Source organism: Paramisgurnus dabryanus, chromosome 3 (genome assembly GCF_030506205.2).
Source record: "Paramisgurnus dabryanus chromosome 3, PD_genome_1.1, whole genome shotgun sequence".
NCBI lineage: Eukaryota > Metazoa > Chordata > Actinopteri > Cypriniformes > Cobitidae > Paramisgurnus > Paramisgurnus dabryanus.
Genome location: NC_133339.1, coordinates 20612214 through 20625582, shown reverse-complemented (window position 1 = coordinate 20625582; position 13369 = coordinate 20612214). Strand labels below are relative to the sequence as shown.

The 13369-nt window shown below is 38.8% G+C and overlaps 1 protein-coding gene across 6 annotated transcripts in view; it reads left to right on the top strand.

Annotated features, from left to right (window-relative positions):
- hdac5 (histone deacetylase 5) overlaps window positions 1-13369 on the top strand; it is a 74681-nt gene that overhangs the window by 35956 nt on the left and 25356 nt on the right. For all 6 annotated transcript variants that reach the window (XM_065277777.2, XM_065277776.2, XM_065277774.2 and 3 more), the window contains one exon: window positions 13052-13338. In XM_065277777.2, coding sequence (XP_065133849.2) covers window positions 13084-13338 — 255 coding nt within the window. In that variant the 5' untranslated portion in view covers window positions 13052-13083. The remainder of the gene's footprint in view (window positions 1-13051; window positions 13339-13369) is intronic.

Genomic DNA, 13369 nt, shown 5'->3' with positions numbered 1-13369 from the left:
GCCGCAATATACTAATCGACCCCCTCTCTGCCTCTTTCTAAAAAGCAGTGCGAGATGAATTCTGCACCACACATTGAAGTTTACCCAGAAAACAACATTCCTCTCATGCAAGCGTTTGACGTCAATGCTGGTGCATTTATAGAACCTGTAAACAGTGGCCGGCACTCAGCCTGCTACTTAGCGATGACATTTCATCGTCTGAATGTTTATGCTTTGCATGTGGCTTCTTCTTCTTCTTTGCTGTTTTTCCAGCTCATGAAAGGTTGTCCCATTTGAACTAGAGCCCTAAGGAACGGCGGTTAGGCACATGCAGTTCAGGGTATGATTGGTGGAGGTTTTGCTGGTGAATAGGACACTGTTTTGGACTGATGGGGAAAGAAGGGGGGTGATGGGAAATGGAGTTTGTGGGCCAAGTTCAGTGCCATGAGTTGCCAACAAAGAGCAATGCAGTCAGATGCTACTTGTATGAATGAAGCTGAATATACTTAGAAGGTTTTGAAGTTCTACTGAATATTAGTTGCGTGTGTTTTGTATAGCGAAATATCAAGATGACTCATTCCTCAAACTGTATTAAAGTGCCGTTACGTTTCATTAGCTTCCCAAAATAAATGGTCACGGCCAAATATTTTTGGATTTAAGTGAAAATAAATGATACCCAGAATTTTTTGACAACACAAGCGACCTGACTCTCTAACAGTAGAGATTCTGTCTAACCTGCAACCTGGTTGACTAGCTTAAAGGGATAGTTCACCCAAAAATGAAAATAATGTCATTAATGACTCACCCTCATGTTGTTCCAAACTCGTAAGAACTCCGTTCATCTTCGGAACACAGTTTAAGATGTTTTATATTTAGTCCGAGAGCTTGCTGACCCTTCATTGAAGATGTACTAACGGTATACTGTCCATGTCCAGAAAGGTAATAAAAACATCATCAAAGTAGTCCATCAGTGGGTCAGTTAGAATGTGTTGAAGCATCGAAATTCATTTTGGTCCAAAAATAACAAAAAGTACGACTTTATTCAGCATTGTCTATTTGTTGTGAAGCACATGCCCGAGACTAAAGTCACGTGACTGTATTGACACGGAAGACATAAGGACCGGCTGACGTGTTATCTGGTGCGCCCCAGCTGTTTTTTGTTTTTTTGTGCGCCAAGCTTCGTTTACAGTCTGAGGGAGACGCATGCTGTAATAAAAAAACCTTTGCAAACATGTCTGAGGATAACACGTCATCTGCGTCACTGCAGTCACGTGACTTTAATCTCATGCATGCGCTTCACAACAGACGCGGACAAAAGAAGACAATGCCGAATAAAGTCGTAATTTTGTTATTTTTGGACCAAAATGTATTTTTGATACTTCAACACATTCTAACTGACCCACTGATGTCTCATGGACTACTTTGATGATGTTTTTATTACCTTTCTGTACATGGACAGTATACCGTATGTAGATTTTCAATGAAGTGTCAACAAGCTCTCGCACTAAATCTTAAACATCTTAAACTGTGTTCCGAAGATGAACAGCATGAGGGTGAGTCATTAATGACATTATATTCATTTTTGGGTGAACTATCCTTTTAATTAACAGTTTTCTGTACTTGTTGACTAGTTGAAAGTAGTATTAATAATAAATTAAAATGTTTAAAATGTTCTCATACAGGGATGACTTGAGTTTGGTTCATGCTGTATCCCAGTTTTGTTACCCTGTCATTTCTCCTGCAATTTGCCTTCCTGCTGCCCTCTAAATTATAAAAAGGCCAAAAATAAAAAGCAAACCTCTGGGTATTTTTGGTGTCTCGCTGAAATTGAAAAAACCACCATTCAGCGTGTGTGACGTGAGCGAATCGACATGAATTAGCCGGCAAATGCTGCTGACCTACAATGGTGCAATTATCCACTTTAATTGACGTCATCGCCCACATGTCCTATGAATCAAGAGTATAAACTCAAATCATGTGGTGCAAAAATCCATTGCAGTACCCCCCAGCCCACCCCACATCTTTGCAGTTGTCTTTTTTGGGTTGCCACCAAAGATCTGCTGCTGTTTCTTGTTTTCCCAGGACGTGGGGATCTACCCCTCTTGCAGGGCTGCCAAGGCTTCAGGGTTTCTGGGGGCGATAAATCAAGCTGGTGCTTTTTATACCTTACCGGTTTTAAACCCAGCAAGTTTAACATGCCAAGAAGCTCTTGCGAGGATGTAAATATCACAGAGCTTTTCTTGCAGCTCATCTTTGGTCCCCACTATTCCAGGCTGGTCTCGGTGTTGCAGAACCATTGGCCGCATCTGACCGACTCCTTTTGAAACACTTCCTCTCTAGTCCTCTCTCACACTCTCGCTCATCTATGTGCCGTTAACAAGTAGAGGATGCAGAACAGATTTGACAGGGCAGCCTACCGCACATCGCTGTGTGCTATTTCTGGAAAGCAATATTCATGTATTTTCTCTCTCTCCCCCTCCCTTTCCATCTTTCCCTCTCGTTTCTCTTAAGCGTAGCTGGTGTTCCGTTGCTAAAGAAAATAACCATGACGTAAGCCGGGCTCTCTGCAAAATAGAGTTTTAAACTGGGGAAGGTAAAAAAAAAATGCTCAAACTGAAATAATAAATGGTTCCTCCAGGGAGGCTGCGGACGCAAGAGCCTGTTTCCATAAAAAACGCTGTAAAATCAATGTAAAACCACAAAGTATATAAATGGGAAAAGTAATCATGGGAAAAGTAATCACTGCGTACTGAAAAACGTCAGCCGTTCAGTAAAGCTCTAATTGATTGATTGCAACTTTTCTCTTGAAGAGATCGTTTCCTCATTGTAGTGTAGTTTCCACCGACCGCATTTATTTGAAGACAAACCACCATGAGGGTTGTAATGCAGTTAGTTTTAGAAAAGTGATTTTACAATCTTTCTCGGGGAACGTCGATTTGTAGTACAAATTTATCTGGATACTGCCGCGGGTCACAGAGCACTGCTCTTTGTTTTAATGTATCACAAGCCTGCAACTTCTCAGGTACTAATTTGTATCTTTCTTTGGGGAAACACGTCCCATGATTCACTGCTGTGTCCCAGTGCTACACAACAGAGGAGATTCTGCGGAACAGATGGAGACGCAAGCACATTTATTAATGACTGTCCTTGAGGTCCTACCTTGGTGTCCTTAGCTTCTCTCTCTCCCTCTCTCTCTCTCTCTCTCTCTCTCTCTCTCTCTCTCTCTCTCTCTCTCTCTCTCTCTCTCTCTCTCTCTCTCTCTCTCTCTCTCTCTCTCTCTCTCTCTGAGTATTCTCTGTGGTTTCTCACTTTTCTGTTCTAGGGGTGTGTGTGTGTGTGACCTAGTCTGTGAAAGCCTAGCTAAAGTCATATTTTCTACATAAATCATCCTAGATAATGTAAAACATTCTGTGAAAAATATAACCTTGATATCTTTAATAATGACCAATGAATGCCTTGTCAAAGATTGAAATTAAACTTTGTTGCGCCTAATCTTGTCATTAGGTTATGAGACTCTAGCCTGGACTTCACAGTCACATATCTGTCCATTCAGTTCATGATAAATATATTTTTAGATATTTTTTATTTAATTAATTTATTTACTGAAAGATTTTTAATAATACAATTTCTAAATATTATTTGGAATAAAAAAAACGTACAAATGAAACATAAAATGTTTCTGCAAAAACTTATAATTCTACACAATTAAGAATAAAAAGCATCTTAACTGTAATAATCAACATACATTTATTTAAAACTACATTAAACAATATTTTCTGTTGTACCAATGTGTAGCAGCCTGTTATTGTCTTAAAGCATTGAAAATTGACTGAAGATTCTGTGAATTAAGTTTGTGATTTTGTTTTAACAAACAGAAAATATATATATATATTTTAGTAGGGGTATAAATAACACAGTTCATTGTGCCACCAGCGATGCGTTTATTTCTGGTAAATCTAATCAGTTGCATCTTTAATATCTTACGAACGGAGGCGTCATGCCCATTCAAACTGAGGGGGCACGTGCCCCCTTGTTTTTTTTTTTTTTGAGCCAAATGGATTTTGCATGCAACCACAAAGTCAAAGAAGCGTCCATTAACCTGTTTAATATGCACAATATTATACATTTTGTGCTGCATCCTTGTCACATTTTTCAGAGATTTTTGCCATTTTGATTGTGTTACATTTCTTTCTGGCAGGCGCTGCAGACAGCGCAGAATATGTATGGTTTAAAATGTGACAGTCTCGACGTTATATTATTCATCTTGGTGCAACGCCAAAGTTCGCCAAAGTTGACAGGGGCACGGAATAACACACGCTCACATATGAGGTAAAATTTGATGCAATAATATGCGTTCCTCTAATAATTTTATCAACAGGTTTTTTTTAATCATTTCGTTGTTTATATACTTAAGGGATTTAAAATTACATAAATTTTATAGGACAATGCAGTTGTTGTGCAAAATGCATTAATGACACAATTAAACAAGTAGTTTATTAAAACTTAAATAAATAAAACATGCCGTTTCAGATGTAAATATGATACCAATATGTCATTATTCCGATTAAATAGTATTTGATATGAAAGTTAGTAAACACTTTTATTTTGGAGGTTTTTGCATGAAAGCAGGGGTGTTCAGATTGTTAGAAATGTAAGTGCCATGGAAAAGACTGAAAGCTGTAAAATATTTCGTTTGATGTCTGTGTATGCACACATTTCTGTGAGCTGTGCACACTGTGCCCCCTTAAAAAAAGTTGGTGCGGCTTCCGGTTATGGCCGCCGTAAGACGCGGAAAGCATCGCTCCGGCAGAACATCCTGTTAATATTGCATTAACTTAAAGTAAAATGCGGCTACACTTGTATTTTGTTTCATTTAAACTGGATAGACTTATTTTGGCAACTTTTTAAGATGCCCCCTAAAAAACCCATCGAGAACAAGAAAAAAAGTTGATGCATGACCCCCCTTGCTTACGAATGCCACCAAAATATATAACATGACGGTTTCATTGAACACTTTGAAAATGGCACAATCTCTGTGCCATTGTTACAACAGCAAACTAAGAAAAAAATACACTTTTTAAATAAAAATGACACATAAAATCAAGCTTATGATGGTAACAGTCAAAGTCTTTAGTGTTTCAGCTGGTGCTGGCAAATGTTTTCTGCCAATCTGTTTGTCCAATCCATTTTCCAAATATAAAATATTTGTGATAGCAGTCACAATGTCTTCTGCCTCTTTCGCTGCTGCAACCGCTTTGTTGCTACATTGCATTCACTTGCTGACACTAGCATACAAAAAAAAGCGTAGATTGACGTTACGTCAAGGAATGAGGACATAGAGAGTGTCAAAATAAAGATACCTTATATCGATATTTTATATGTTGCATCGATGCATCATATTGATCCATAATGATGTATTATTACACCCCTAATACATAGCATGTCTCAGTGGAAGCATGTATTTCTAACAATTTCGTAATGTGAATCAGATAATGATGTAATATCGCCTTTTGGGTTTATTCTGCAGTAGTGACACCAGCTGCTTGTACATTGTCATCCACTTCTAATGTATCAGCAAATATTAATATGTCTGGATCAGTGCATCCCTGCCTTCTTTGCCTTTCTTCATGTCTCTGCACCATAGACTTTCTGCTAAAATAAAGCTCTTGTCACTGAAATGAAAGCAGGAAATTGTGTCAGCAAATTGTGTCAGCTGTAAGTTTCTTTTTCAACTGAGTTTTCAAAACAAAAGGCAGCACTTCAGCAGAGAGAAGAGGAAAGCGGGACACATTTTTGAGAATCTCTGTAACAGGGACGTTATCCTAATTGGTTCCTTTACAAGTTTTATGCTTTTACATTATATTGTTGACTATTGTGAGGGTAAACCATCAGGGTAAATGATGGTTCAAATCAATGTCAGAATTGACTACCCTTGTTCATTCCGCAAAAGGGGCGGGGCTTTTATAATGTATTATTGACCGGCTTTTGCCGTTTTTTCTTCAGGTCAGAGGTCATCTCTGCAAAGAAACACCACAACATCGATGCTCCACCATCGATTTTAGATAAGAAATTGGGAACGTAACAAGAAGAAAAGAGAATGAGGGAGATGCGCACAGAGCAGCCTGGAAATGTAGCGAATCCCAAAATAGATTTGCTCACTTTTAAAAGCGCAGCGTGCCCCCATCCCCACCTCCCTACTCCGCTCCCCCCAGAGCATTATTAATCCAGGGCTATTTATAACTGCGCTTTTCGCAGGCAGACTGTGTTCTGTCGCTGCTTGTGTTTAATCTCTTCTGGGAGTGAAGAGGAAGACGGGGGTGGATGAAGAAGAGAAGGTATAGAGGAAGACGAGAGGAAAAACCCCTGCTTCAGTGGAAAAGGGGGCAGCCATTTCTGTACCAAGACAAGGGAAACGATAGCTTTTCTTTTACATTTAAACTAAAAAGGAACTACATATGTGACTTGCTTCATGTGATAAATGCATAAACAAGAACAAATTTAGTATAAGCTCTGGTTTCCGTAAGAGGGTGTGTGCTGTGGTTTTAGTAGTAGCCTACACATAGAAATAGATGTAAGCTCGGACAGATCAACAGCCAGAAAATTTGTATTCTCATGAAAACAAATCTAATTTAAAATGGTCACGAATTGAAAATGTCATGGTTTGACAAATGCCCTACCCATTGCACTAAATGCAAAACACAGATTGGTCATTGTTTTACCAGGACTGCACAATAAAACGTGCGGAAAATGCGACCGTCGGTTGGCTCTTGTCACATGACCTGCGGTGCAATTGCGGCATTCTGAAAAGTTGAGATGTTTTTAAGCAACACCAAAGAGTTTTTTTGTATCTTAAAATAACGTTTCCAAAAAAGTTTCAGTCGTTCATCCACTCGAAACAAGGTGAACGGCACATTCACATTCGCTTTGCAGCCCTCTATCGGCCAAAACCGCACTAAAAAAGGTTTCCAACCGTCCTGTAGTTCGAGTAAAAACTGCAAAAACTTGCTTTACGGCAGACCTCCAATCCAATCAGAGCCAGCTACGCTGCAGTATTTACGACAGTGGTAATGGACAATTACGCTTCTAACCTGTAGGGGGAGCAAAGAGCAAAAAACTCTTTAGTGTTGCTTTAATTCGATGCGGTGCAGACGCTCCTGGAAAATACGAGTAACGTCGCACTGCGTGCGCGTTGCGACCGTGTCACTTCTGTTATGTGCACCTACATCACTTATGTTATGTGCACCTACATTTAAAATAACGAACTTGAGCGTGCAAAAGACGCAATATGTGAATCGCCCCAAATGAAGAAAAAAATTCAATATGCAATAACTTGTTAAATAATGACGATTTTATCCAAAGTGACTTACAGTGCATTACAAGGCATAAATTTTTACAATTTTCCTGGTTCAAACCCATTACCTTAGTGCTGCTAACGCAATGCTTTACCACAGGAGCACAGGTTTAAAGGGATAGTCTACCCCAAAATTTTAATTCTGTCAACATTAGCTCACCCTCATGTTGTTCAAAACCTGTATGAGTTTCTTTATTCAGTTAAATGCAAAAGAAGATATTTTGATAAAGGATGGTAACCACACAATTGATGGGACCCATTGACCCCATAGTAGGAAATGCAAATACTTTTTAAGTCGATGGGTACGCCAGCTGTGTGCTTACCATCTGTTTAACAGAATAAAGAAACTCATACAGGTTTAGTACAACATGAGGTTGAGTAAATGATAGAATTTTAATTTTTTGGGTAAACTGTCCTTGTCGTCTTAAAACCAGACCTGATGTTGAGAATTGTGCTTAAAAGTTGCCCAACTGCTTATAAAGAAATCCAAGATAAATAGTGCATAAGTGGATCAAGTGTGGATAAACATGCACACAGGCACCAGTGTCTAAAACCAGTGGCATGGAGTGGAAGCTATTTCTAGCCATTCCTGCAGGCGATTAGTGTAATCCACAGAGTACAATATAATCTGATGAGAAGTAATTCTGGCTACTGAAGCATTGTTGGGACTTCATCCAGAGACTTCATTGATTAGTCCTACGTATTTATCCAAGCAAAATGTTTTTTATTTGAGTCTTGTCTGTCTTATCTCTATATCACCCAGACTCATCCAAGACTTATGCAACACCTTTTATTTTTAATGAGGAGGTAACTCTCTCTCTTTCACACACTTACACACACATATAAAGACTGTCCCTTTTTCTCTTGCTTCTATTTTCATCCTGTCAGGTTATAATACTCTTACCTCTATTTTAATAAGTTCCTCGGCAGAGATGTTTTTTTTATGTTTTCCATTTCCCTTGCAACGTCATCACCATTTTTCTCATTTTATCCTTCAACCGCAAAGATTTCAGACACCAAAAAATAGTTTTCAGAGGATACATCTAAGATTAGATGCATTTTTGATACCATCGACATATGATTTGCTGTTTAAGCATGCATCTCACAAAACAATAGAATAAAATAGAAATAAAACTATTATCTATTAAAACAATATTTTTATTGTGTTTTAAGGACCTTCAGACTACAAAGCAACACAAATACAGATTAGTAAAATGATTTGAGTTTTACAATCGCCTATAGGTGTGTGCATGCTTGACAGTTCTGTAAGTGTTGCAAGTGTGCGTCTGTGTGCGTGTGTGGGCACTACACAAATCATTTGAGTCTCTTCACTAAGGAAATTGCCTGGAAACCCCCTCAGTTTGGCCCACCTCCTCAGCGAGGACTTCCTCAGAGCCTCTCATCCGAGAGAACCTCCCTTTTTCCTTTTCTTGCCTTAATGTGTTTTTCATCTCCACCTTTCAGCTTAAAAAAGGCTTCCTCGCGAACAACTACCAATTTGGGGAGGGTTGTAATTAAACGGGACCAGTTGTTTGTAAAAGGAAAGACGTAAGATGTGACGGAATTGCTGTTGTCTTTTTGCGAGTTAATAGGAAGGTAGTCTTTTACGGTCCCTGTGCTTGCTAGTTAACACCTCAAAGGAGTTTCCCGTTGGGACGTAGGAGTCTGTCAGTACAGAAGATGTTATGTTTGGACTGATTACTGATCTGTGGAGCTGATGCGTGCACGGTGGACTACAAACAAACATGCAATGCATTACTTTAATGGCTTTTAGCAATGAGTATAAATATTGCTTCAATTCATTCATATTTTAAAGCATAAATTCTTAATATAATATTTAATCTTGGATTAAAAATCTTCAATTGCCTGCTGTAAGGACCTTCCTTTATAATTGACATGTTTTTATGTTTTCTTAGTTGTTTTCACACAACACCCGTTTCTGCAATATAAACATCATTACGCAAGTTGCAATATTGATGCAAACTTTTAAGTGGATAGTTCACCCAAAAATGAAAATAATGTAATTAATGACTCACCCTCATGTCATTCCAAACTCTTAAGACCTCCATTTATTTTTGGAAACACAGTTTAAAATGTTTTAGATTTAGCCTAAGAGCTTTCTGACTCTCCATTGAAAATCTATGTACGGTATGCTATCCATGTACAGAAAGCTAATAAAAACATCATCAAAGTAGTCCATGTGACATCAGTGGGTCAGTTAGAATTTGTTGAAGCATCAAAAATACATTTTGGTCCAAAAATAACAAAAATTATGACTTTATTCAGCATTGTCTTCTTTTCCGGGTCTGTTGTAAACCGCGTGAACGAGACTGCAGTGATGCTGCTGACGTGTTATCTGGTGCGCCCGAACTTCATTTACAGTCTGAGGGAGACGCACGCTGTAAGTTTGAAAAATAAATATTCGCAAACATATCTGAGGGTAACACGTCAGCAGCGTCACTGTTCACTCGCATTCGCAACAGACGCGGAAGAGAAGACAATGTTGTATAAAGTTTTTTACATTTTTCCCAATGTGGATTGTTGCAAAGCGGCTTAACAGAAAACATTTAAGCACAAAAACTTGGTATAGATAAAGAACCATAAATATTTCACTTAACAATCAAAATGGTAACACTTTACAAAAAAGTTGTATTAGTAAACATTAGTAAATGCATTAACTAATATAAAAAACTATGAAAAAAATAGTTTTTCAGTATGTATTATTTTTTGTTAATGTCAATACAGTTATTCATGTTAGTTCATGGTGCATTGATTAATGTTAACAGTTACAATACTTGATTTTAATAATGTATTAGTTAATGCTGAAATTAAGATGAACAAAGATTAATGTTGTGAAAGAATTGTTCATTGTTTTCTTTTTTTTTTCGTTAGCTAATGCATTAACTAATTATAAACAAATGCAACCTAATGACCAAATGTTCGGCAAGCTATATTATTCAGCCAAACATCTAAAAAAGCATCTTTCTCAGACACTTTAAAATGCGTCGACACTGCCGACATGTTTGCTGCATTTATAAAGCTTGCTTGCCTCTCACTTTATGCTGGTTGCTATTTGACTGCATCACCACAAACGTTATTGTCATGTTAAATTCATTTGTTTTTGATTACTTAATAACTTAAATTGTCGATGCGTCCCTCGAACTAGGAAAATGATATAGCAGACGGGAAAATGAAACATGAAAAAAATACAACTGTGACAAACACAAATACATTTCATAAGGTGCTAAGAATTGTGAACATAAACTCAATTCAGATTAAATTGGCGGGATGTTCTTCATGTGAATTGTTTTAAACACAAGACAGTGAAAATGCCCTGCATCGTACCCTAAGAGTACTCACTTTTTTAAGTAAGACTAAGTAGGTTTCTAAAGTAATTCACGCTTTGAAATAGAATTCGCCCGTAATCTCATTCATCCACAGGGTGCTTAATTAACTATAATTGGACATCTTGGTCCACTTGGTCCATTGAATCCGCTAATTTGTACTTGTATGGGAAGCACCCCTTTACTCTCTTCAAAATATCTGGGGAAATCTGTGCTAAGCTCATCTGGTCAGTAACAGAAGTAGCCCTGGCGACCTCGGCCGGCCAAGCTCTGACGTCAAAGGCTTGACACAGTCAATCGGCCTGAGGGTGTGATGAACCCTAAATTTAGCCCTTGACTGATAAAGGGTGAGTAATCTGATTTTCACGTAAGCCGAACGCTTCCTCAAGGCATCCAGCAAAGAAACCGGATCATTAGCTTGTTGGTAAACTTTAGCCGACGCTGGGAGGGCGAGCCGGGTGATGGCAGAAGCTGAGTGACATGTGGGTTAATGTCTTCTCTGCAGCCCTCTGCATACACTGCATACTCAAGGGCATCATGTTAGCTTTATAAGGTGTTGTTGAGGAGAATATACAATTTACTTGGACTAAATTATATTCTAACTTAGAAATCATAGCTGTTTTTAGATAACAGAAATGGGTATCTAGCAAACATGAGCGACTCTCTTATCATAAACCCTGCAGCAGGCACTTATTTTGACAAGACATGTGATGCACACAGGGTCTCTCAGTGCGCAGAACACATATTTTGAAAAAGGAACCACACACATGACGGGCTACATACATGTTGTGACGAACTTCGCATCGAGCGCCCTCGAAAAAAGAAGTCAATGGCCGCTACTGGTTATCAATATAGCTAGTGTGAATAGGCTTTTAATGCCAAAAAAGATCAAATCTGTACTAAATACTATGCAAAATTTGGATAAGTGTAACTTGTATACTTGCATTGCTATAAAAAATAGTATGTCAGGCATACCTAAATGGTATAGTATTTCCAGTGTAGTGAAGATGAATGTGTTTTTGTATTACTGTTGCCCACAAAACCATGAAGTATGGAAAAGGGTGAATTTATGACTGGCTTTTTTCTGTTGATTTAAAACGGCAATAAATGTGATGGTGAAGCAGGCACATTCAATTGTATTGAAAAAAGATGCTAACTTAACTCCGAACAGCAGTGACCAGGTCCTCTTTAATGGCAGCGTTCAGTTTTTCTGGCTGCGGGCCTATGGAGAGAGCTTAGCCCAACATGCGCTGGAGGCCAGAAGCACACGGAAATCCCCATGGCAACTCATTAATGGCATCTTACTGCAGCAAAAATAAAAATTGAGAAATAAAACAAGCAGAAATGTTTGGCCTTTTTAACACATTAATTGTGCCAAATGCTTTAGGTGGAAAGGTTTGGGAATCTTAATTTATTTGGTAATACTAGAAATATCAGGGATACTGTCTGAAGAGAGAAAGTGAGAGAAAGCTATTTAGGATTATCCAGGACATCACCTTGACTTACTTGACGTTATGTAACAGCATGACCGCTTGACCATATTACTGCCCTACTGTCAGTCAGAGGTGGCTGGATGCGAGACTGTTTGCCTGTTTAAACTAATCCCACAACAGTTTTAGCATTTTTCCAAGTTGACCCTCGTGGGTGAAGCTGGTCCGAGCTTAGCTGGATAAATTCCAAACTGGCTCATGATACAAAAGCCGATGACATCCACCGGGCAGTCAACGTTTGAGCACGTAGACCTGGTTATGATAATGCAGGCAGATGAAGACAAACGCCAACCCACATGCACCTTCAAATGCCCTGTTGAATGCCACCATGGCTTATGTAACCATCTGTTTTAAACAAGTTGTACGTTTATTGTAAGTGTTATATACATACTGTACTTTTTGAGAGGTACCAACACAGCGCTAAAAGGAAAACAGCAACGTTTTTCAATATATGAGGTAAAAACATAGTAAAATATTGAAAAACGGTGATGTTTTCCTTTAAGGATTTTAGCTGGCATGGGGAAAAGAAACCTCTCACCACTGTGTACTTGAATATAGTATTACTATATGCTGGTGCTGCCAATAGTATACTAGTTGCTTAGGTTGGACTTGTTTGCCAAGAAGTAACCGCAGTTCGTGCAGAAATGCCTTTTTTTTTGGAAATGTAAGCTGCAAATGGGAGTTGTCACATTATAATTGCATAAATAGCCTGTAAACATTGCTGTGTTTCCTAAACATGTCATAAGTTTTGGTGCTGTGACTACGTGTTTTCCCCAAAAAATGGACTTGATGGTTTTATGTTTATATTTTGCGATTTAAAGAGCCTATCAAGATCTTTGTTGACTTTCTACACTTTTACTAAACTTTAACCATCTCTCTCTCTTCAGCTGTGGATGTGAAGACTTTGCTACCCTCTGGGATGCAGAGCCCAGTGGGAGGTGGTGGAGGGGATCAGAGCGGAGGTAGCGGAGGTCCGGTGGACCTGCGTACGGACCCTCGCCTGAACGCACTGAGCACAGTGGATCCGACACTGAGAGAAAAACAGCTTCAACACGAGCTTCTCTTGCTCAAACAGCAACAGGAGCTCCAGAAACAACTACTGTTCGCCGAGTTTCAAAAACAGCATGAGGTTTTGACACGCCAACACGAGGTCCAGCTACAGGAACATCTAAAGGTAAGACTCATCTTGGTTGCTATAGGTCCTG